Source organism: Dendrobates tinctorius, unplaced genomic scaffold, assembly GCF_039654945.1.
Source record: "Dendrobates tinctorius isolate UK_male_01 unplaced genomic scaffold, ASM3965494v1 ptg000102l, whole genome shotgun sequence".
NCBI classification, from domain to species: Eukaryota; Metazoa; Chordata; class Amphibia; order Anura; family Dendrobatidae; genus Dendrobates; species Dendrobates tinctorius.
Window position 1 is genome coordinate 36,990,209 of NW_027361770.1, and position 25,748 is coordinate 37,015,956.

At 45.1% G+C, this 25,748-nt stretch overlaps 1 protein-coding gene across 1 annotated transcript in view; it reads right to left on the reverse strand.

The window, feature by feature from the left end:
- Positions 1–891: 891 nt before the first annotated feature.
- The window catches only part of CHMP5 (charged multivesicular body protein 5), an 83,842-nt gene continuing 58,985 nt past the window's right edge, over positions 892–25,748 (reverse strand). Inside the window, exons 3-8 of the mRNA XM_073587841.1 lie at positions 18,805–18,851; positions 16,847–16,940; positions 13,969–14,040; positions 13,084–13,192; positions 1,641–1,753; positions 892–1,523 (exon numbers count right to left, since the gene is read on the reverse strand). Of these exons, the coding sequence (XP_073443942.1) occupies positions 1,473–1,523; positions 1,641–1,753; positions 13,084–13,192; positions 13,969–14,040; positions 16,847–16,940; positions 18,805–18,851 (486 nt within the window). The 3' untranslated portion in view covers positions 892–1,472. The remainder of the gene's footprint in view (positions 1,524–1,640; positions 1,754–13,083; positions 13,193–13,968; positions 14,041–16,846; positions 16,941–18,804; positions 18,852–25,748) is intronic.

Sequence of the window (25,748 nt, forward strand, 5' to 3'; positions counted from 1 at the left end):
CGATCCTGCGTCCTCCCACCCGGCTCCACGCGTCGCTCGTCGTCACAGCAGGAAGCGCCGCAGGAAGCTGATGACAAGAAACATCCCAGGACGTTCTCGCGCGATCAGCGATAACCAGCGGGGGAGCCGGTCGTTGGTAAGTATCAGACATAGCGATATCGCTAGCAATATCGCTATAATGTCACAAAACCAGTGATGTTATAGCGATATTGCTAGCGATATCGCTTAGTGTGATGGGCCCTTTAGAAATGTACCAATCAAGGTTACACATTACACTACTGCTCCCATAGACGTGGATGGAGCGGTGTTACACTTTTACACCACTGCTCCCTTAGAAATGTGTAATCCTGCTCTGTAAATGTCTATGGGACCAAGGGTGTAATATAACTAGAATAAACGACTTGTAGATAATTTCACACGCCCTCTACATATGATAAACTTGCACCCTTTGTTGCCTTTCATGTGGCTCTAAAGAGTGTTCACCCTAATATATGAAAAAAACCAGGAGGAGCAGCCTCAATACAAGAGATGTGGTCGCTGTCCGACTGCAAGCTTTTATGCCAAGGGGCTGCCGTATGTGAGGTGTATAAATTTCAGGCTCAGACCAAATTAAAAAGGCAGCCCCCCCCAGTGATTAATGTAAAAATGATTAAATACAAAACTAATAAAGGGTTACACTTAATTTTGTATTAAAAATAATTGATTATATAATCAATAATTATTAATACAAAATTAAAAATTGCGGCACCTTCTCTTCAAAGTCTTCTTGTTCTAGGGACTGACGGGGTCCAGTAATAAAACACTCCTTAAACTATGCCCGATATCTTTATCATCACAGACTTCAAAAGTTTTTTTTTTTTTTTTTTTTTACTACAAATGGAGCAGACAAAATAATAATTCAACAGCGATCACTCTTTTATTAAGTTACTCAAGACAGAAGCAATATTTCTATTGTACCCCTAACCAAAATGGCAAAAAAGAAAAAGATGAAATAATTATATGAAAAATATATACACAGACACAACAGCACTTCTTAATAGTTATGAAGCTGTAAAATAAGTAAGAAACTATTCTGGATGCAACAAGACGCTATGACCCACAATCTTTTCTCTATGTGACCGGGCTTTATAGGAAACGGTTGCTTGTTTGGATAATGAAGCTGCACTTTCTACAAAACAAGCACATATTAGGTTATCCCGAATCTCCATAGTTCTCCCAGTCAGACCCGGTCTTCATTGGGGTGCTGGAGCCCTGCTCCCACAAATCTTAGATGTATATTAGAGATTTCTTCTTAGAAATTAGGATGTAGTGACATTAGCAAAAGTTAAGAAATGAAATCCAAGTTCTCAATTTTTGTTCGGTTATAAGAAAAAAAAAAAAAGTAACTTAGATAAATTTAAAGCAGAAAAAAATATCCCACTCGAAGACAGACAAATTGGTTTACTTTAGCAGTTTGTAACATAGGGCTCCATTTATGTAGCAGGAATCTGTGGCAGTCCAAATTCATCTACCAGCACGCCATCCTGTGGGGAAATCAAAGACACAAGTCAGTAAAGTTTTCCTAATCACTTCATTTGTCTTCACCGTAAATAAAGTTTTCCCCTCATCCATCGCGGTTCATCCTCGTACAGTCCCAATACCTTATTTTTCGAGTCGCTTGGAATGCCTTCGGGAATTGCAGGAGCCGAGGCGGCTTCATCCAAGTAGGAGCTGTCATCATCTGCTAAGAGTTCATCTCCCAATGCATCCAGCTCTGATAGACAAAGAGCAGATAAAAGCAGATCCCCCAGAGGTATCCACAACCAGACACATGACAAAACGAGCTAATAATTATTAACTATGATCAATAGGACGTAACTAGGAGTTATCTGCCTGCAACTGAAAACCACCACTGCTGTTAAAGTCCAGGTGACGGCACCCATGACCTACGCTACTGTTAGGCCACAGATGTGTTTTGTTGGAGCAGGTTAAAATCCACACACATTATATTACATATACCGTATATACTCGTGTATAAGCCGAGATTTTCGGCACTTTTTTGAGCTGAAAATGCCCCCTTGGCTTATACACGAGTCACTGTGCAGAAAGCAGGCGGGGGAGGGGGAGCGTCAGGAGCCGGCGGCTGTGACATCATACTCACCCTCCTCGTGCCATCGCTGTGTCTCAGTTGTCCCGGCTTCCTGCAGCTCTTCCTGTGTTGAGCGGTCACGTGCTACCGCTCATTAAGTTAATGAATATGCATGCTTCTCCATTCCCATAGGCATGGAGCGCATATTCATTACCTTAATGAGCGGTACCACATGACCGCTCAGCACAGGAGAGCTGCAGGAAGCCGGGACAACTTAGACACAGGGACGTTCAGTGAGGACATGAGGCGGGTGAGTATGACAGGGGAGGATGGAGGAGCAGGAGAGGGTAGCACAGCCATACAAAGAAGGATGGGACTGGGGTAGCCACTAGCCACACAGAACAGGACAGCGATAAGGGGACAATGCATACCCGGCTTATACTTGAGTCAATAGGCTTACCGAGTTTTCTGTGGCAAAAAATTAGGTATCTCGGCTTATACTCGAGTATATACAGTACCTACGGGGATTCTGTGATATATATTTTTTTATATTTTTACAAAATATTGCCTGTACAAAATCGGAGAGAAGGAAGGCTACAGCTTTGAGAGAGGAAAATACCTGCTAACCTCTAAACATTTAAAAGGAACAGGTTTTTCCCAACAGTATCAGGATGTAGGTACTTTGTTTCCTGGGTGCAGCAGTTGAGCAGATCTAGCATTGCTCCTGATGCTCAGCGCTATTTACCCCTCCTCCCCACACACACACACCACTGAATACTGTTTTGCAGGCAGACCTATTAGAGATACAGTATATACAGTTAGGTCCATATATATCTTTGGACAGAGACAACATTTTTCTAATTTTGGTTCTAGACATTACCACAATGAATTTTAAACAAAACAATTCAGATGCAGTTGAAGTTCAGACTTTCAGCTTTCATTTGAGGGTATCCACATTTAAATTGGATGAAGGGTTTAGGAGTTTCAGCTCCTTAACATGTGCCACCCTGTTTTTAAAGGGACCAAAAGTAATTGGACAGATTAAATAATTGTAAATAAAATGTTCATTTCTAGTGCTTGGTTGAAAACCCTTTGTTGGCAATGACTGCCTGAAGTCTTGAACTCATGGACATCACCAGTAGTGTTGAGCGACTTTTGTTTTTTTAGGGTCGAGTTTCGTTTCATGAAACCCAACTTTTCCAAAAGTCGGGTCGAGCAAAATCGGCCGACTATAGGGAAAAGTCGGGGTCGTCCTGAAACACGAAACCCAATGTAAGTCAATGGAGAATTAAAGTCGGCAGTGAGAGGAGGACAGGAAACACACCAACAGTGCCCATTTGAATGCCAAAAGCATAAATTCTTGTCACTGAAGCTTGTCAACCTTAATTAACTTCATAATACTAGTTACGCACTGAAAAATGGGGGTTATTTGGCTACAGTTGTGGGGGAGGGCTGGCTCCAGATTTTCGTGGGCCCAGGGCCAAAGAGCGCCCCTTTAACACATACCACAACTCATGATGCTCCGATACGGCAGAGAAATAGCAGTATAGTACAATGAAAAATACTTCACTTCTTACATCTCATGACTGATATCCATTTTAAATTCTCCAATACCTCCAAAAACGGACAGTATATAACTCCATACAGTATTATGGCCAGCGCTTAGTGCGCTATACAGAGTAATGAGGCCCATATATTTCTCCATACGGAATCATTATTCCCATATAATGTTTCAAACCGTATATGATGAGCTCCACATAATGCTACAGTATATGTTGGTCCCAATGGATGAAGCTCCACTGTCTTATGGGCCCAAATAATGCTCCATATATAATGGGCCCCATTTCTACTGCTCTAGTATATAATGGGCCCTGTAAATGGTGCTCCATTGTCTGATGTCCACCTTTGGAATGCTCCAGTGTATGGTGGGCCCCATATATCATTCACCAGAGTATAGTGCTCCCCAAAAATTGCTGTCCCAACATTGAAAACAATTACATAAGTCTCCTTGCTAGGGAATCCCTGCACTACTCTGAACTCCTTGTCGTCCCCATCTTCCATCTCACTGCACTTGGCTGTTTAGGCCCTCCCACCAGCAGAGACACTTTTGCGTACTATGCGGTGCCCTGTGCCAATGCCATCGCCCATGAGTATGCCCCCCCACCTGCTCAAGGAACCTGCACTTTCATCTGCACCTTCCTCTTTGTCACCATGTAAGGTGGTATAGTATGCGGGAAGGGGAACCTGAGATTCCTCTGGGTCAGATTCTGGCTGTGTAGAGTGCGAGGGGAATGTAGTGGTCTGGGTCAATGTACCAGCAGCATCATCCAGCAGTGGCTGGGCCTCGGTGCACTTGTGGCGTCCCCAAGAGTACGGTCGCCACTGTGGCATTGCCTTCCTCCTAAGGAGTGTGTTGTCAAGCTTGGGAGCAACGAAGGATCTCTCTAGCAGTGAAACCAACACACAACACATTTCCCACTCCAGGCCAGCAGGGAGACCTCTGAACCTGACTGCTGAGGAGCTGCTCTCTGTGGTCGGGAGGAGGTAAGTTAGGGCACTCTGTGCAGGGAAGGGGAAGTGTGTGGATGTCAGAAGGGGAGCTGGAGGATGAGCAGAGTTAAGGCTCACTCCTAGCTGGAGCGCATGGTCCGGATTCCGGTCTCAGAGTTTGTAGGGACACTGACGTTCCTGCAGCAGAAACCGGGGGAAGTAGCAGCTATAAATGCTCTGTACCCAACTAAGGCTCGGAGGCCCCAGCATCGACGTGTGCGAGGCAGAAGGAAAAGGCTACAGCTGTCTGCCAAAAGAGTAAAGTCTGAGGAACATCTGTGAGACAGGAGGCGTTTCAGTGAACCACGGTCCTGTGAGTGCTTCCCCCACAAGCGCTAGAAAGGAGACGTTCAGGAAGGTACATGTTGGCGGAGTGTTGGAAGGGAGCTTTCCATTCTGGTCCCGGAGGTTGGCAGAGGTCCTGACCCGGAGGATACAGCACGGAGGCAGGCATCTGTGTAACGTGCAGACTGAGTAAAGCTTTGGAACTGCACGCTCTGGTGTCCTACAGTTATTCCAGCACCGCTACATCTGGGTACCAGCACCTACACCGCCTGTGCCTTTCCCCCATCACTACATCTACACTTCCCTGGGACTCCAGCTCCACCTGTGGGGAGCTTCACCATCTTTTCTGCACAACACCATCAGTCCCAGAGGATCTGCATGCAGCGTCGGCCTAACATCTATGTTGCCGAACACCACAGGTGGCGTCAAACTATCTATATAAACTCTTTACCATTATACCACGCCATTTACATGGGCGCCCAGGGCTACCGTCCGGGTCACCGCTGCTGTGACACATCCCACTGACACCGGCCCGGTACCGAGTACCCCACAGCCCTGGGAGGGCGACCCATATGCCGACTGCTGATCGGGCGGCGTTATTCCCACGAACCTCCAAACAGCGTCCCTGAAGGCAAAGTTTTTGGTTTCCGGGGGCAGTATGATTGCAAAGCTGAATCTTAAAGGAATGTCCAAAAGGGCACCACCAGGAGTGGAGCCTGTGGCTTAATTGGACAGCACCCGGGAAACCAATACCATACAAGCTACAGAAAAGATGGACAGATTGCAAGCTTTGTCGATTCTGTGTGTGGTGTGGTATGTCCATTTGTAGTTGTGCTAGCGATTTCTCAGCTTTATTCCGTTAACGACCGAGACTCCGGCATGGCCCCGCGGTACGAGTCAAGCTTACTAGAGCGATACGCGAGGCTGTTGCACGTGAGATCGAGCAATAACAGGTCTAGCATTCCAGTACATGTCCGGGGCTGCATGCACGCTACACTGAAAGGACCAGCTTTTGTCGCTTACCGGTGCAGATAACCTGCTGAACTCCGTTAGTGATGGGGATCTGGGATTCAGATTATTCCCCCCGAATGATGATTTCCCAGTAAGTTCAGGTCAACCGCAATTCCGGAGTTAGGCCTAACCGTCATTCCTGAAAAAATTACGTGTCCAAACCACAGGTGCTGTAGCTTGCTTAACAGCTCGGCAGCCGTTCTCAGGCCCAGTATGGATTCAACAACATTGTAGAAAGTTGATAAAGGGTACAGTTTCACCGGATAACACGTATATATGTAGCCTAGTTTACACATTAAAAATATATGTCTATAGATCAGGAGGCAGACTCAGATGTTCTCAGGCCCAGTATGGATTTGACCAGATTGTAAAAAGTTGAGAAAGGGTACTTTATCACTGGATAGCAGGTATATATAGCATAGTTTAAACATGTAAAATCTCCGTGTTCTCAGTATGGATTACACAACAATCTAAAAAGTGGAAAAAAGGAAATGCATTTGAGGCGTACACAACTATATACTTTTGGTGTTATTTTTAAATCTTCATATATATTTCTGTCTCAGTAATACAGTCCAGCCTCTCCGCAATAGGAAATGAGATGCATACAATTAGTGACATAAAGGCTATTGATTGCAGAAATCTAGGAATTATTATTCACGGGAAAAACTTCCATCACAATTCTCATAGGCAATGCTGACCCTCAATTAATTTGTGTGTTGAGACAGTGAAAACATTTTTTTGTGAATAAAGTCTTGCTATATCGCACTTCCGTTGATTCCATCACTGTTACTCATCTCAATCCAATTTTTATCACAAGGAGCGATGTAAACATGGTGCTCACTGGCTATCATGATCTGTCACGTAACTTTGGAGTGCAAAAGACAGAAGCCACAGGCCGTAGGCGATTCTATTTGATTGGCATGAGAGGGCACATTTTGAAATGTTCGCTGGAATGTCACACGTCTGTGAGTAGGAAAACTGTGAAAGCTGATGATAAACCACCACTGCATGTAATTGTGAGTCGATGTCCATAAGAAACGGAAGCCACTGATCATCTGGAGCTAGAGCCCGGCCAGCAGGACAGGGCATAGCTACATCTTAACCATCATCTTTCAGTTCAATCAATTTGTAGTGGCAGTCCCTGTGAAGGATTTGACAGCACAGGCTAAACAGCGGAGGAGCAGGGAGAGGTAAACATTGCAAATGCTGGGGCCCTGCCCAAGCAAGGGGGGCACACTTGTGGGCGTCAGTACTGGCACTGGGCCCCTCATAGTACGGCGGTGTGTCTGACGGCGGGTGTGCACCACCACTGTCAGACACTTGATTGCACTACGAGGGACCCTATGCCAGTGCCCGCGCCCAAGAGTCGGCCTACCCACCTGTCCAGGGCAACGGCACTCGCACGGTTTTGTGCGGTAGGTGGTGACCCCGGCCATGGGGGGGGGGGTGCCCACTTAGGGAGGTTTACAAAGTGGCATATGTAGATGTGGGTCATTCAGCTGCTGCAAAAGGTGAAATAGGTCAAGTTCGCGGAATAGGAGGAGGACCAAAGCAAGCCATTTTTCTGGCAACCTATGTGTCATCAAGGGAAGGTGGGACAAAATCCTTTGAAACCCATGCATGGTTCATTTTAATGAAGGTTAGATCATCCACATTTTGGGTTGACAGACGGGTCCTTTTTTTTTGTCAGGCTTGATCCAGCTGCACTGAAGACTCTTTCCGATAGCACACTTGCAGCTGGGCAAGCGAGCTCCTGTAAGGCATATTGTGCCAATTCAGGCCAGGTGTCCAGTTTAGCGGCCCAATAGTCAAAGGGGAATGACCTGTGCGGGAGAACATCGATATGGGAGGAAAAGTAGTTGTTAACCATAGCTGACAACTGCTGTCTCCTGTCACTTTCCATCGATGCTGTATTAACAGTTGTGTGAGCGGTCCGTGAAAAATCAGTCCACAACATTGTCATGAAACCCATGTCTCCAACGCCACTTCTGCTGTGTGCACCACGAACACCTCTGCCAAGCTGCCCTCGGCCCGTACGGCTCGTGTGAGAACCATCACCGCTGCTGTGTGCTGGGAATGCCTCAACCAACCGGTTAACCAGAGTTGCTTGTTTAGTAGCCAATATTAGGTCAAGGTTCTCCTGTGGCATGATGTTTTGTAATTTGCCTTTATAGCGTGGATCCAGGATGCTCGCCAACCAGTAGTCGTCATCGTTCATCATTTTGGCAATGCGGGGGTCCCTTTTTAGGATCTGCAAGGCATAATCTGACATGTGGGCCAATGTTCCCGGTGTCAATGATGTACTGCGAGTGCTGGGTGGAGGAGCACTTTCTGGCAAATCCACATCCCTCCAGTCACGCACAAACCCTGTACCAGACCTTGCCACGCCAACATTTTCACTTGCCCCACGAGATGCATCCTCCTCCCCTAAGTAATCATCCCCATCATCATCCTCCTCCTCCTCTTCTTCCTCCAACTGGTCCAGGAGAGGTCCCTGAGCAGACAATGGCTGAATGTCATCAAGGATTTCCTCCACCTCTTCCTCCTCGTCAACATTGGCTGCAGACGCCTGCTCCTTAAGGTGCGTCAAAGTTTGCATGAGCAGACGCATAAGTGGGATGCTCATGCTTAGGATGGCGTCGTCTGCGCTTACCAGCCGTGTGCATTCCTCAAAACACTGAAGGACTTACAGAGGTCTTTCAGCTTCGACCACTGCACACCTGTCAACTCCATGTCTGCTCTCAAAGTGCCTGGCCGTGTATCCTCCCACAAATGCATTATGGCCTGCCTCTGCTCGCACAGCCGCTCAACCATGTGCAGGGTGGAGTTCCACCTTGTTGCAATGTCGATAATGAGGCGGTGGTTGGGAAGGTGGAGCAATCGCTGCAGCTTCTGCATACGAATGGAGTGTACAGGCGACCGGCGGATGTGCGCGCACAGTCTTCGCAACTTCTGGAGCAGGGCTGTTAACTCCGGATAATTATTGAGGAAGCACTGCACCACCAGGTTCAAGGTGTGAGCCAAGCAAGGTATGTGGCTGAGTTTTGAAAGGACTATGGCTGCCACAAAATTACAGCCGTTATCACTAACTACCTTGCCTGCCTCAAGATGTACACTGCCCAGCCATGACTCAGTTTGTCGCTGAAAGTACTCGGCCAGCACCTCGGCGGTGTGTCTGTCGCCCAAAACACATCATCTGCAACACAGCCTGCTGACGCTTTCCACTAGCTGCTCGATAGGGGGACACCTCGTGTGCAACAGTGGCAGCTGCAGATGGAGTGCTCGTACGACTGCGCTCTGTGGACGAGCTTTCGCTTCTGGAGGAGGAGGAGGAGGAGGGTCGAACGCCTACAGCCAACTGTTTCCTATACCGTGGGCTAGGCAGCACTGTCCCACCACCGCTGTCCCCTGTGGACCCTGCATCCACATTAACCCAGTGCGCAGTGATGGCCATGCCGACTGGACCATGCATCAGTTGTGAGGTGCACCTTTCCACTCACTGACTGCTTGAGTGCATGGACAATGCGGTCTTTCACATGATGGTGGAGGGCTGGGATGGCTTTGCGAGAGAAGAAGTGGCGACTGGGTAGGTCATAGCGTGGTACTGCATAGGCCACGAGTTCGCGGAAAGCTGCGCTTTCCACCAACCGATAGGGCATCAGCTCTAACGAGATTAGTTTGGCAATGTGGGCGTTCAAACCCAGTGTACGCGGATGAGAGACTGAGTACTTTCTTGACCTACTCATAGTGTCTGGGAGGGTGAGCTGGACTTGAGAGCTGCATATGGTAGAAGTAGCGGTGGACAGGGCGGACTGAGAGAGGGTTGATGATGGTGATGGAGTTGGTGTTCTTTCTGATGGCCTAGATTCAGTCTTTCGCTGATATAACAGTGGGATTCCCTGATTGCTGTGGCCTTGCAACGACACCTCAACATTTGCTGCTGTGCTAACCGGTGGGCTTACAGTGGAGGAAACAATGTAGCGCTGCTGACTACCTTCTTTGTGATCAGTTGCACATGTGGTACTTGAGGTTTGGTGTTGTGTCCACGCTTGCAAGTGCATGCTGGTTAAATGTCTAAGCATGCAACTGGTATTCAAATTTTTCAGATTTTTCCCTCGGCTAAAGGTCTTTGCGCACTTCTTACAGATAACCTTGGCCTGATCATGAGGATTTTGTTCAAAAAAGTGCCACACTGCACTCTTCCTACTTTGGCAGACATTTTGCGGCCTAGCACGCTGTGATATTTTGACCCTCTGGACAAGCTGTCCAGCAACTCTTTTGATTTTTGGAACCTGTCTTTGGAGTGCTCCGGGCCTGCCAGATAACAGCTGTTGCGATGTTGATGTCTGCTGTGGATGCTCCTCCTCCTCCTCATCTGAGCTATTGGAAGCAGCACCCTCTTCCCCCAATGGATGCCAATCTGGGTCAACAACTGGGTCATCCATCACCTCCTCTTCAATGTCATGTGCACCTTCCTCTGTGTCACCGTGTATGGTGGTATAGTGTGCGGGAAGGGGCACCTGAGTCTCATCTGGGTCAGAATCTGGCTCTGTACACTGCGAGGACAATGTAGTGCTCTGAGTGAATGTACCAGCAGAATCATCTATCAGTGGCTGTGCATCAGTGCACTCCATGTCAGATTCATCTTGGCCTGGGTAATTCACCATTTCACTTGATAATCCAGGCATGGTATAATATAATAATAATAAATTTTATTTTTATAGCGCCGACATATTCCGCAGCACTTTACATTTCAGAGGGGATTTGTACAGACAATAGACATTACAGCATAACAATAATCAAATACAGTAGATTATAACAAATACCAAGAGGAAAGAGGGCCCTGCTCGCAAGCTTACAGTCTATGAGGAAAGAGGGAGACACGAAAGGTGGGTGGTAACAGTTGCCCTGATTGTATGGACCAGTCATAATGTTAAGTGTGTAACAGTACAGACACAGAGGGCTAATGGTATGGCACATGGAATGTGAAAACAGCTCTATGGAGTAATCAGTAGTATGGCCTGCGTCATCCTTCAATCTTGGTTGGGGTGAAGGACACAAGGAAAGGTGTGGTTCATGAACATGAGCCTCCAATGACGACTCAGTGCTTTTATTTTTTACAACTTCAGAAGAGGAGGCGATAGAGCTGGAGGCTGAGTCAGCAATGTAAGACAAAACTTTTTCCTGAAGCTCTGGCTTTAAAAGCGGTTTGCCAACTCCTAGAAAACTAAGCCTTCGAGGCCTTGTGGAGCCAGACGATGACGCAGGCTCAACACCTCCTGCATTCGGTCCTATTTTGCTTTTGCCACTACCATCAGATCCACCACCAACACCATCATTACCAGCTGCCAACCCCCGCCCAATTCCACGGCCTCTTCCACCAGCCTTCCTCATTTTTGGTAGAAATGTAGACAAAATCCAACAAACTATATAGTAATGTAAAACAAGGTACAAGGTGTCTATAGGACAGGGGAGATTTTGAATTTCTGCACACACTTGTGGACACTGGACACTTTTGGATTGTGTGAGGCCCACTGAATATCACAGCGCTATGTCACAGGCTCGATGTCGCAGGTGTGAAAAATGTCACTAGAGGATAACGGAGATTTTGAATTTCTGCAAACACTTGTGGACACTGGACACTTTTGGATTGTGTGAGGCCCACTGAATATCACAGCGCTATGTCACTGGCTCGATGTCGCAGGTGTGAAAAATGTCACTAGAGGATAACGGAGATTTTGAATTTCTGCACACACTTGTGGACACTGGACACTTTTGGATTGTGTGAGGCCCACTGAATATCACAGCGCTATGTCACAGGCAGAAATTGGCTAGTGTATGACAAACTACAAGGTGTATATAGAATTGGGCAGAATAGGAATCTACCTAGAGTGTAGGTCTGTAAGAACGGAACAAGTCCTCGACTTATCCTTACAGAGCGACACACAGATAGCTTCACTGTGGCTGTGATAACAGCCGTTACACGGTACTGAGAAAGGAGCGTGCACGTACACGGCTGTCCGGTGTACGTAAAATTGTCAAGCTCCGTGTTTTTTAAGTATACGGACTGACACACACTGTCTCTCTATAGTTTTGAATGTGATCAAACAGCAAATATATTTAACTGTTTGAAAGCTAGACAAAACTAGAAGGTGCAGGTCTGTAAGAACGGAACATGTCCTCGACTTATTCTTACAGAGTGACACACAGATAGCTTCACTGTGGCTGTGATAACAGCCGTTACACGGTACTGTGTGAGGAGTGTGCACCGCTGTATGGTGTGAAAAAATGCACGCTCAGTACCTCACCAGGACAAAAAAAAAAAATTGGGATTGCTTTTAAAAAAGCAGTTTGCAGAGCAGTGGGTAAACAGCAATGCAGCCGTCAGGAAGCCTTAGAAGGCAGCCTAACAACCAACACCGCTGATCCAGCAAAATATAGCCTCCACTTGCACTGCACACACAGTGACTGGTGTGTTGTACAGTCGAAATCGCTAGCAGCAGAAGCAGTTTTTGGTGTCTTCTTCCCTACCTAACGCTCTCCCTACAGAATCAGCAGCAGCTCTTCCTATTCTGAGATCAGCATGAGTAACATAGCGGTCGGCGTGCACGCCCTTTTATACCCCCTGTGACGCTCACCAAAGCAAGCCAATCACTTGCATGCCCTTCTGAAAGATGGTGGTGACCCCTGCCTATGTCATCACGTTGCCCACAATGTCCGTGGATCCTGATTGGCTGAAAAAGAGCGCAAAACAAACTTTTGAAACGCGACTTCGACGCTTAAGTCGCCGACCTCGTGGCCGACCTCATCCTAGGGTCGGGTTTCGTTTCATGAAACCCGACTTTGCCAAAAGTCGGTGACTTTTGAAATTTTTCGACCCGTTTCGCTCAACTCTAATCACCAGACGCTGTGTTTCCTTCTTTTGCCTTCACTGCGGTGGTTTTCAGTTGCTATTTGTTTGTGGGCCTTTCTGTCTGAAGTTTAGTCTTTAACAATGTTGTCTCTGTCCAAATAGATATGGACCTAACTGTACTTCTGCATCATGATATTAGGTAGATAGATGGTAGATGAGGGCCAAGCTGAAGCCATGTTGCTTAATGTGACCAAGGGGCTTTTCTATCTATTTTTGCATTATGTTTCCCAATATTAATGAGCACATGCTTCCTTACCAGCTTCAAGATCATCCTCATCAATTTCAGGCGTCCCATAACTGCGGCTCAGCGCTTCTTGGATGTCATTTGCATTCTCCATCATATCTTCTAGTTGATCTTGTAAGTCCTGCACAAGGTTGATTGTCATTTAGAACACAAGAAATATTGACATTTAAAAGAGGACGTAGTTCTCTCAGTGATTGAAGGTATCATTAGGGTACGGCACCAGCTTCTGGTCAGTGGAGATCTGTTCGATGTGACCCCTGCCAGTAGGCTAGTAAAGGCAACCTCCAAACAACACTATGTATAAATGTCACTTGATTTTCATTCATTAAACCCATAGTTGATATTCTGAACAAAGTAATAAATTATCTAAATAAACTACACATTCTCACTGTAAACCTAGAGTGTCAAATATATAAGATTACGGTCAGCCGAAATTTCTACGCTGTAATCATGCTGTAGCAAGAAAACAATATTCACAATCATATTTTATATGCTGTTTTATCAATTAGGAATTTGTTCAGCTTCACTTCTGCCTAAAAGCCCCCATACACACAACTGAAGCCCCCATACTCATTAGATGGCTCTAGGCCACACGATGCTTTGGTTGACAGCTCCCTCAGGTGACTCTCCCATACACAGAACGGCTCTCTATGAAAGCTGCTGGTGAACACATCGGTCGGAGATATGTGGTCATGGAATCATACATGTGAAGCCGACATCTCCGACATCAATGTGTATGGAGGCCTTTAGGCTATAGTGAACTGTGCTGCTAATAGCTTCAGCCTGCCCTGTAGTTATCCATTGATTGCTCAAATGTGCCTCTTAATTCCATGATTTGAGCACTATAATAAGCTTCATAAGATCCTAAAAAATAAACGCTATTATTTTAATATTTACCTCAATCTGGTCAATTTTGACTTCCTTGTAGGCTTTTTTCATTTCCTTTGTGCCAATTTTCATTGCGTCCACCTTATGATACAAAATTAAAAGAAAGTTTATAACACACACACATATATATATATATATATATATATATATATATATATATTCCTCACACACTGTAGGTAATGGTTGAATCATGTGTGGCGCCCCCAGGAGTATGGTCGCCACAGTGGCATTGCCTGCCTCCTAGGGAGTGTGATGTCAAGCTTGGAAGCAATAAAAGATCTCTCTAGCAGTTAACCACAACACAGTTTTCATTCCAGGTCAGCAGAGGGAGCTCTGAACCAAAACTGGCGGAGGAGCTACTCTCTGGGGGCCAGGAGGAAAAATTAGGGAGTTCGTGTGAGGAGGGCAACGTGTGTGGACGTGGAGGAGAAGAGCTGGGAGATTGAGCAGAGAGTTCAGGCTCATTCCCAGCTATAGCGCATGATCTGGAGCCCGGTCTCCAAGGATGTACGGACACTGATGGTCCTGCAACAGAAACCGGAGGAATAGGAAGCTGTAAATGCTCTATTCCCACATAAAGGGCATGTCACACTAAGAGATATCGCTAGCAATATCGCTATAACTAGTGACGTTATAGCGATATTGCAAGCGATATCGCTATGTGTGATACTTACCTACGACCGGCTCCCCCGCTGGTTATCGCTGATCGCGCGAGAACGTCCTGGGCCGCTTCTCGTCGTCAGCTTCCTGCTGTGACGACGAGCGACGCGTGGAGCCGGGCGGGAGGACGCAGGATCGCCTGGTGTGACAGGTAAGTAGCGACCCCCGTCCCCTGCGATGTCGCTGGTGAGATCTACCTGTGTGGCAGCTCACTAGCGACCACTTAGCGATGTACCAGCGATCCTGACCGCGTCATATCGCTGGTCGGGATCGTTGGTACATCGCTAAGTGTGACAGTACCTTAAGACTCGGAGGCACAACAGCGACGTGTGAGCCAGAAGAGGAAGGTTACAGCTGTCTGCCATACGAGGGAGTTCTAAAGAGAATAAGCAAGTAGAACTTCAGTGTAACACAGTACTGCAACTACCTAAAACTAAGCACTAGGAAGGAGACTACACAACCCATCTGCATAGAGAGATTCCTAAGTTGCTTCCAGGCTAGCCAGCTCCTGTGCCATCTGTAATCTGGACCCTGGACTGCATTTGCCAAGCAAAGTAAGGCTGTGTTCACACACAGCGTTTTTTTAGCGGTTTTTACCGCGGTTTTCACTATAAAACCACTATAAAACCGCTAAAAATAAGCTGCACAGTCTTTTCTATGCATTTTTCACTTTTTGTGTACATTGATGCTTTTTTTACCGCGAAAAAAACGCATCGCGGTAAAAAAAAACGCAGCATGCACATTAATTTTGTGGATTTTTCAGCGGTTTTGGCTCCTTCCATGCGTTTAGAAACCGCTGCGGTAAAAAACGCATCAAAAACTCATCAAAACCGCACAAAAACTGCCACGGAAAAATAGGTTCGGTTTCTGGGAAGGGATTCAGGTGTTTGTGCAGAAATTTTCTGCAACGTGTGCACTTAGCCTAAAGGTAAAGAAACTGCACCCTGTTGTGTCCTTGCCTTCTTCCTGCAACCCCGTCAGCACTGCTTCATCCCTGTGCCAGACACTGCACCCTCTTCCTCAACACCTATTACTACTGCCCTGGGATTACAGCTCTACCTGTGGGGAGCTAATACACCTTGCTGCCTTACACCATCTGTCCCAGAGGATCTGCCGGCAGCGTCGGCTTAGCCCCCTATTTGCCGAGCACCACAGGTGGCGTCACGAATCATTCACTCAAACTTTATTCCATCACTTAACCCCTTTTACATGGGCGCCCAGGGCCACAGACCGGGTCACCGCTGCTGTGACATTCCCCTTTGAGAGACCGGCCCGGTACCGAGTATCCCACAGCCCTGGGAGGGCGACCCACACGCACACTCAGTTTGGGTGATGCCAGAAACATCTTTAGTGGTGACTTACCTTCCCCTGAAAGGATCATTGAATTTCAGCATGCGTGATCCTTCAGCTCAGACACCCCATACACATTAGATTAGGGCATTAAACAGCTTTCTTAAATGTGGTTTGTTAATCTACGGTAGATAAAATGTCCCTGAAACGCCCAACTTGGGCCCTCTTAAATGAATACAATGTGTGCCATTCAGGCCACTACATGGCAATAGGCCCACAGACGGTGCCGACTGGAAAGCTGGAATTTTCTGTACCAGAAGTAATGGTACTGTTTTTCTCCAAAACACTGGATAGTTAATCCTGCATGATAAACACCCATAAAATCTGATAAGCCAGCTCAATATTTCTGCCAATGGAAATCACTTCCATATTTGAGAATGGAGTTGTTTCAACACACGTACATATAGTTCTGCAAACCCATTAAGGTGAAAAACGCATGGAAATTTCTGCAACAATTCTGCCAAGTGTGAATTCACCCTAAGGCCAAACTGCAAAGTTATAAAGTACAGTTCATTTAATGAAACTGGACTACAGATTCCTTTATATCCATTCAAAATGTACATATTCAGGCCTAAAAGTCCGAGATTGCATTAAAAAACATTTTTTTTTATTTCAAGAAAGTTACAAATTCTTTCTGATAATTAAAAAAAAATTACGTTTGGTGCCCTAGTTGACAGAATATTGTAGGTAAAAGTCTGCTTTGCTTCTTAACCAAATCCTATACAGAATAGGTATTTTTTATAAAATGATAACAAAAGGAATGCAGCAAGCGTCTGTGCAGACCTACCCGAGTCTGCTACATTCAATTTGACATTTAAATTACTTGTCACTCAGGCACAGGTAAAGTACTAACCGCTTTCTAACCGCAGGAACTTACCGTTATTTTGGTGTCTTTCAGGGTTTGAATGGTGTAATTGGCTTGCTCCATGTTGAAGGATTGCTGATTTAGATTATCTCTTTGCTGTTCATACCTGAAACATCCATATTCCTTTTTTTAGGAAAAATTATTTTGTTAAATGCAGCTGTATATGTAAACTTTGTATGGTTTATATTGGGGATTAGCAACCTCCGACACTCCAGCTGTTGGGCAACTACAACTCTCACACATGACCAGTTAGTTGCCCAGGGAGTTCTGGAAGTTGTATCACAATATCATGAATAACTAAGGCCACCCAAAAACTAGAACAGAAAACGATCCAAAACAAAGGGAATCTGTCACCTATTTTTTCAACTGTAAGATGCGGCCACCGCCATCAGGGGCTTCTCTTTAGCATTCTGTAATGCTGTAGATAAGCCCCCAATGTAACCTGAAAGAAGAAAAACGGGTTATATTATACTCACCCGGGGGCGGTCCGGGTCCAGTCTTGGTCCGATGGGTGTCGCGATCCGGTCCGGTGCCTCCCATCTTCTAGTGATGACGTCCTCTTTGCTTCCCGTCGCGGCGCAGGCGCACTGCTCTGCCCAGTTGATGGCAGAGTACTGCAGTGTGCAGGCGCCGGACCTCTTTGCTTCGGAGCCGTGACGGGAAGCCAAGAAGAGGATGTCATCGCTAGAAGATGGGAAGCGCCGGACCAGACTGCGACACCCTCCGGACCCGGACCGCCCCTGGGTGTGTATAATATAACTCATTTTTCTTCTCTTTCAGGTTACGTCGGGGGCTGCTGTATGATAAGCCCCTGATGGCGGTGGCCGCATCTTATAGTCGAAAAAATAGATGACAGGTTCCCTGTAACTCATCCTCCAAAAAAGCCCTCATACAGCTCTATCAACAGAACAGTTAAAACATTATAGCTCTCAAAAGACAGCAATGCAAAAACATTTATTTTTTCTAAAAAAGTTTTTCATGTGCAAAAGTAGGAAAATACATTAATTCTGTGCTGTGCGCTAAGCACTTACATTAGGATGTCCTTCTAGATCTAAAGGAGAAAAAAAAAAGGATTCGGGAGAAGTCTGTGCTAGGACCATTCTGTACAATGATGGAATCGCTTTGGACTGTTTGGCCATGCTTTTGTGTACCTCCAAAAAGTAGGCCACTACCTGTACACAGGACAAAGTGTCTCCATCTGAATAACATTTTTTGCAGATTTAGATGGAAACCTTGATGTAAGTGCTCAGTGTAGAGTATTACCCTAGCTTGAACCCTGTCACGCAGTGGGCCCGTTTCCATTTTTTTTTTTTCCTCCTCTTCATCTAAGAGTCATAACTTTTTATATTTTCCCTTCCATAGAGCTGTATCACGGCTTGTTTTTTGTGGGACGAATTGCACTTTTGAATGCCACCATTCATTATATCATGTGATGTACCGCAAGCAGAAAAAATTCCAAGTGAGAAGAAATTGCAAAAAAAATAAAAAAAATTGCAATTCCCAAATAGTTACTTGGGTTTTTTTCTTCTATTTACCCTGTTCACTATTCAGTACAACTGATCTGGCAATACAATCCTCCATATCAATATGATTACAAGTGGTTAAAAAAATTAAGAAATTCGTAAAAAAAAAAAAATTGCTTAAGTCGCCATTTTCCGAGACCTTTAACATTTTCCATTTTTGGTTGATGGAGCTGCATGAGGGCTTAGTTTTGTGCACTGAGCTGACGTTTTATTTATCATTTTGGGGTACATATGATGTTTTGATTGCCCGTTATTGCAGTGTTGCAGCACATTTAAAATAAGCTCTTATATATAAGGAAAATGTGCATTTCTCAGGAATAAGACATCGGATCACAGATCTCAAGGTACCACTTTATTGAGCTCCCTATGTCCTACATGCCCATATACTGTAGACACTTAGGAGGGTTGATCCTACTACAGATTCCCTTTAAGTAGAACGCTACTTACATTCTTTTCTGCTTCAGGACTCGCATGGCTTTTTGCTTGACCATGTTCTGAAAAAAGGTAATGAAACACTTCAGCTGCAGGTACACACCTGATATTTTTACAAATAAAGTATTAATATTATAATATTTAACAATATACTTAGAAGCCCTAAACTGAGAATACAATATAACATTTATTTTTTCTTCATAGCGTCAGCCTCATACACCTATGGTTTCCTGTGTCCCCCAATGAAGCGATAGAGAAATAACATTTATTACATCTACCTTTCTGAAATAAGTGAAAAAAACCTATAAAAACAGAAGGGACTTTCTGGACTGAAACGTTAGCTAAAAATACTACAAACAAATTTCAGAAGTGATTTATTTTTCAGGAATTTTTTTCCCCATAATGTTAGAATACTCCATTGTAAAATGATAGCAAGCTTCTTTAGACAAACTGCCTATGGATCCAGAGCATTATCAATATCTGACTCAGTAATGGATAATTTGTGTAGAGCAGATGAGAAGGTGGCTACACCCAGTAATGAGATCAGTCCTGTTATCACATGACATGTCATTAATCACATGACTTCATAATAACCACAAAGATAACACATATGCTAGTACCTGAAACCAAAGCAGCACAACCCACACCCACTTACTCAGCAGAATGGCATGTTATGCATGTGATCAGCTCTAAAACACAAGTTCAGCCATCCGCAGATGCGACTCAGGTACCCATCTTCCAAGACCTTCCTTGCTAGGGATCTCACATTCTTTCCCGTCATAGTCTGTGGCCTTACTCCCTCTTCTACATCCACTGACACATAGAAAGACTACAGTGATGGCTGTGTGCAGGTATATGCAAAGCTGACAAAGTAGCACTCTGTCGCACTATAGAGTGTAAACCTGAAGTATATGAAACTGGAATTGCACTGCTGCTCTAGAAAATAAGAAAAAAAAAGAGAAGATACTTAGCACATATATCAGCCAATTCATGTGTGCCCAGCAGCCATGACAAGGCGATCCTCTTTGCTGGGAATCTAACCTAACATACCTCTCCTGGGCTGATAGCCTACATTTATATAGGTAGGTAGGATCCTGCTGTAATTAAAACCACCAGAGGCTGATGGATGGAGTGCTCAGTCAGAGAGCCTATATATACACAAATATCAAAAGACTGACCGTCACTTCCAAACAGAAATCAGGTATGTACATGTGCTTACTAAGAGTAGCCATTTCCATATATAACTAAACAAATAAAGTAAGCTCTCGAACACTATAGCATGCAAACATGTAATTGGAATTGCATTACTGCTCCAGAAAATAGGAACGCATAAATTGGCCAATTCATACATGCTCAGCAGTCACAACAAGGCAATCATCTTTGCTGGGAACCTAACCTAATGTGAGTCCTCTCTTGGGCTGATAGTCCATTAGGTTAGGTTCCCAGGTATATACAAAGACATGGAGAGCACCAGACCTGATCCACATTGTTCTGTACTACCAATCGAATAGTTAATGAATCAGTTCAGACAATCACTTGTTCAAGTGACCGTATTTCATATTTGCTTCCATAAGCCCCAGTTCACATCCACATCGAGGCTATTTGTTACAATCAAAATAGCGGACATCTAGACAAAGCGCGATGCATCATATTAAAAGTCGATGTGGTCTGCTGGCTGCAATCAGGTTCTTCCCATCCTCAGAAATGATTGCCATACATATACAGAGACTTGGCACGATAGTCCTTGTAGTGGGACAGCAGGCCAATGCACACTGGCACAAAGTTGGTATGACAGTGCATACAGACAAAGTAAATCCATAAAAATGGGTTGTCAAGTTGAGTTATATTGATGAATTATGCAAAGGATAGGTCATTAACCCCTTAACGACCAAGCCATTTTGAAGGTTAAGGACCAGGCCTTAATTTTGAAATCAGACCACTGTCACTTTATGTGCTTATAACTCTGGAACACTTCAACGGATCCCGCTGATTCTGACATTGTTTTTTCGTGACATATTGTACTTCATGTTAGTGGTAAAATTTCTTCGATATAACTTGCGTTTAACCCCTTCACCCCCAAGGATGGTTTGCACGTTCATGACCGGACCAATTTTTACAATTCTGACCACTGTCCCTTTATGAGGTAATAACTCTGGAACGCTTCCATGGATCCTGTGATTCTGACATTGTTTTCTCGTGACATATTGTACTTCATGATAGTGGTAAAATTTAATTCATATAACTTACGTTTATTTGTGAAAAAAACAGAAATTTGGCGAAAATTTTGCAATTTTCCAACTTTGAATTTTTATGCCCTTAAATCACAGACATACGGCACACAAAAAACTTAATAAGTAACATTTCCCACATGCTTACTTTACATCAGCACAATTTTGGAACCAAAATTTTTTTTTGTTAGGAAGTTATAAGGGTTAAAAGTTGACCAGCGATTTCTCATTTTTACAACACCATTTTATTTTTACGGACCACATCACATTTGAAGCCACTTTGAGGGGTCTATATGGTAGAAAATACCCAAAAGTGACACCATTCTAAAAACTGCACCCCTAAAGGTGCTCAAAACCACATTCAAGAAGTTTATTAACCCTTCAGGTGCTTCACAGGAATTTTTTGAATATTTAAAAAAAAAAAATGAACATTTAACTTTTTTTCACAAAAAAAATAATTCAGGCTCAATTTTTTTTATTTTACCAAGGGTAACAGGAGAAAATGGACTGAAAAAGTTATTGTGCAATTTGTCCTGAGTACGCTGATACCGGATATGTGGGGGGGAACCACTGTTTCGGCGCATGGCAGAGCTCAGAAGGGAAGGAGCGCCGTTTGACTTTTTCAATGCAAAATTGGCTTGAATTCTGATCGGACGCCATGTTACGTTTGGAGACCCCCGGATGTACCTAAATAGTGGAAACCACCCACAAGTGACCCCATTTTGGAAACTAGACCACCCAAGGAACTTATCTAGATATGTGGTAAGAACTTTGAACCCACAAGGGCTTCACAGAAGTTTATAACGTACAGCGGTACAATTAAAAAATCATATTTTTTCCACAAAAATGATCTTTTCACCCCCAATTTTTATATTTCCAAGGGTAACAGGACCCTAAAAGATATTGTGCAATTTGTACGGAGTACGCTGATACCCCATATGTGGGTGTAAACTACTATTTGTGCGCATGGCAGAGCTCGGAAGGGAAGCAGTGCCATTTTTACTTTTTTGGCTGGAATTGAGATCGGACACCATGTCGCGTTTGGAAAGCCCCTGATGTACCTAAACAGTGGAATCCCCCCACAAGTGACCCCATTTTGGAAACTAGACCCCCTAAGGAACTTATCTAGGTGTGTGGTGAGCACTTTGAACTCCCCCAGTGCTTCACAGAAGTTTATAACGCCCAGGCGTGAAAATAATAAAATCATATTGTTTCCACAAACATGATCATTTAGTCCCCATTTTTTTATTTTCCCAAGGGTACCAGGAGAAAATGGACCCCAAAAGTTGTTGTTCAATTTGTCCTGAGTACACTGATACCCCATATGTGGGAGAAATCTACTGTATGGGCCCACGTCGGGGCTCGGAAGGGAAGTAGTGACGTTTTGGAATGCAGACTTTGATGGAATGGTCTGCAGGTGTCAAGTTGCCTTTGGAGAGCCCCTGATGTACCTAAACAGTGGAAACCCCCCAGAAATTACAGCATTTTGGAAACTAGGCCCCCTAAGGAACTTATCTAGATGTGTGGTGAGCACTGTGAACCCCCAAGGGCTTCACAGAAGTTTATAACGCCCGGGAGTGAAAATAAAAAAATCATATTTTTTTCCCACAAAAATGATATTTTTGCCCCCAATTTTTTATTTTCCTAAGGGCAACAGGAGAAATTGGACCCCAAAAGTTGTTTTGCAATTTGTCCTGAGTAGGCTGATACCCCATACGTGGGGGTAAAACACTGTTTGGGCGCATAGCAGAGCTTGGAAGGGAAGGAGCACCATTTGACTTTTTCAGCGCAGAATTGAGATCAGACGCCATGTTGCGTTTGGAGAGCACCTGATGTGCCCAAACAGTGGAAACCCCCCAATTCTAACTCCAACCCTAACTCCAACACACCCCTAACCCTAATCTCAGCCCTAACCCTAACGGGAAAATGGAAATAGTATTAAGTTACGTACCGGTAACGGTATTTTTCGGAGGCCCATGACAGCACCACGAGAGAGGGGATCCGCCCTATAGGAACAGGAAACCTACAGATACAAAAGGGCGGCACCTCTCCCACGCATCAGTTGGATTACAGAGCTTGAGAGGCTACCATGGTTAGTACACAACATATGATATATACAACCTATCTACCCTATTTAACAGAATTATTTCATACCATCTCCCACATAAGGTGATTCTATGAACAATCTTCTAAGGAGTGCACCCCTATATGTGAACAAGGGAGGGAACTAAGGGTGCTGTCATGGGCCTCCGAAAAATACCGTTACCGGTACGTAACTTAATACTTTATTCGGACTCCCATGACAGCACCACGAGAGAATTACAGAGATGTAAACTAACTTAGGGAGGAACTACAGCCTGCAGCACCCTTAGCCCGAAGGTGAGGTCTGAGGAGGCACCCATGTCTAACCGATAGTGGTTAAAAAAGGTGGAAGGAGATGACCAGGTGGCCGCCTTACATATTTGATCAATTGATACTCCAGATCTCTCCGCCCAGGATGATGCCATGGCCCGAGTGGAATGTGCCCTCAGGTTCTGTGGAGCCGGACCGCCACCTGCTGTGTAGGCAAGAGAGATAGCCTCCCTAATCCACCTTGCTAATGTGCGTTTTGATACTCTGTATCCTTTCCTGGAACCTTGGAAGGATAGGAATAATGCGTTCTCCTTCTTCCAAGGATCCGTGGCTGCTAAATATGTCAGTAAGCATCTTCTAATATCTAATGCCTGGAGTTTCTGCTCTTTAGGGTTGGTTGGGTTAGGGAGGAAGGAAGGCAGAACTATATCCTGTGTCCTGTGGAATTGTGTTGCTACCTTGGGAAGGTATGCTGGATCTGGCCTTAGGATTACTCTATCCTGTAAGAACTCTGTGTAAGGAGGAAATCTGGAAAGTGCCTGTATATCGCTCACCCTACGCGCGGATGTTATTGCTACCAGGAATGCGGTCTTAAGAGATATAATCTTTAGTGAGGCGGAATCTAAAGGTTCAAACGGACTTTCTGTCATGGCTGTAAGGACTAAGTTTAAGTCCCACGGTACGCATCTGTCTTTGTGTATAGGTCTCGATCTGGCCGCTGCTCTGATGAACCTTGCTACCCAATAATCTTTTGCAATATCAGCTGCAAACAGGGCCCCTAAGGCTGAAACTTGTACTTTTAGCGTACTTGTGGAGAGACCCAATTCGAAACCTTTCTGGAGAAATCCCAGAATATGTTTCGTGGGAATTCCATCTCTGATGTCAAAGTGAAAGGTGGACAGGAAGCGTTTCCAGGTCCTAGCATAGATATTAGTGGTGGTTAATTTTCTGCTTCTTAGGAGGGTGTCAATTAAGTTCTTGGAGAACCCTCTATTTTTTAATAGTGACCTTTCAAATACCACGCCGTCAAATGAAGTCCCGCTACTTGTGGGTGGCTGACTGGCCCCTGGTAGAGGAGATCCGGAAGGTTCGGCAGTACCCAGGGATCGCCTATCGACATGGTCCTCAACCACGCGAACCAGGTCCTCCTGGGCCAAAAGGGAGCAATCAGTATGACTCTTGCCTGATCCTCTCTGATCTTCCTGACTACCAGAGGAAGAAGATTCAATGGTGGGAAGGCGTATGCCAGAGAAAAGTCCCATCTTATCAGTAGGGCATCCACCGCCAGGGGATTTTCCCTGAAGTTCAGAGAGCAGAACAATCTTTCTTTTCTGTTTTTTCTGGTGGCAAAGAGGTCTACCTCTGGCTGGCCCCATCTGCGGACAATCTGGCGGTAAATATCTTTGTTCAAAGCCCATTCTCCTTGTCTTAGAGCCTTGCGGCTTAATAAGTCTGCTCTTACATTGTCCTTTCCGCTGATGTGGAGCGCGGTCAAACATAGACAATTTCTCTCTGCTATCTGGAGGAGCCGTTCTGTTATCTGCATCAGAGCGCTGGAGCGGGTTCCACCTTGGTGGTTGACATATGCTACCGCTACCTGGTTGTCCGAGTGTATCCTCACATGATGGCCCTGCAGGTAGATAATGAGTTTCTTGACTGCCCGCTCTATCGCCAATAGTTCTCTCTGGTTGGATGAGATGTCAGAATTAGAATCCCACTGGCCCTGTACCACTATGTCCCCCCATATGGGCTCCCCAACCGAAGGAACTTGCGTCTGTGGTTATAATACGGGTTATCTGTGTTATCCAGGGCACCCCTGACGCTAGGTTCTCGCTCTCAAGCCACCATCTCAGTGATGTAACAGTTGAGGGGCTTAGACACCTCCGACCCTGTAAGGAGCCTCCAAGGGCCCTGCTATTAATCAAGACGTCGTTTTGAAGGGTTCTGGTATGGAACTGTGCCCACCTTACTGCTGGGATGCATGAAGTTAGAGAACCTAACAGGGACATGGCCTGTCTGAGGGTCATAGATGGATTATCCATTGCCCGAAGAACCTGCTCCTGTATCTTTTGTAATTTATCTAGTGGTAGCAGGCACCGCTGAGTGTCTGAATTTAGTATCAACCCTAAAAATTTCTGTATTTTTAAGGGCTGGAGTTGGGATTTCTCGTAGTTTAAAATCCATCCCAGGTTTTCTAACCTGGATCTAGCTTTTTCTATCTGGGATTTACAATGACCCACCGATTTTCCTACAATCAAGAAATCGTCTAAATATGGAATGATTAAGACGTCAACCTCTCGTAAGTGAGCCATAACTTCGGCCACTAACTTTGTAAAAACCCTGGGTGCTGCTGAGAGACCAAAGGGAAGGGCTCTATAC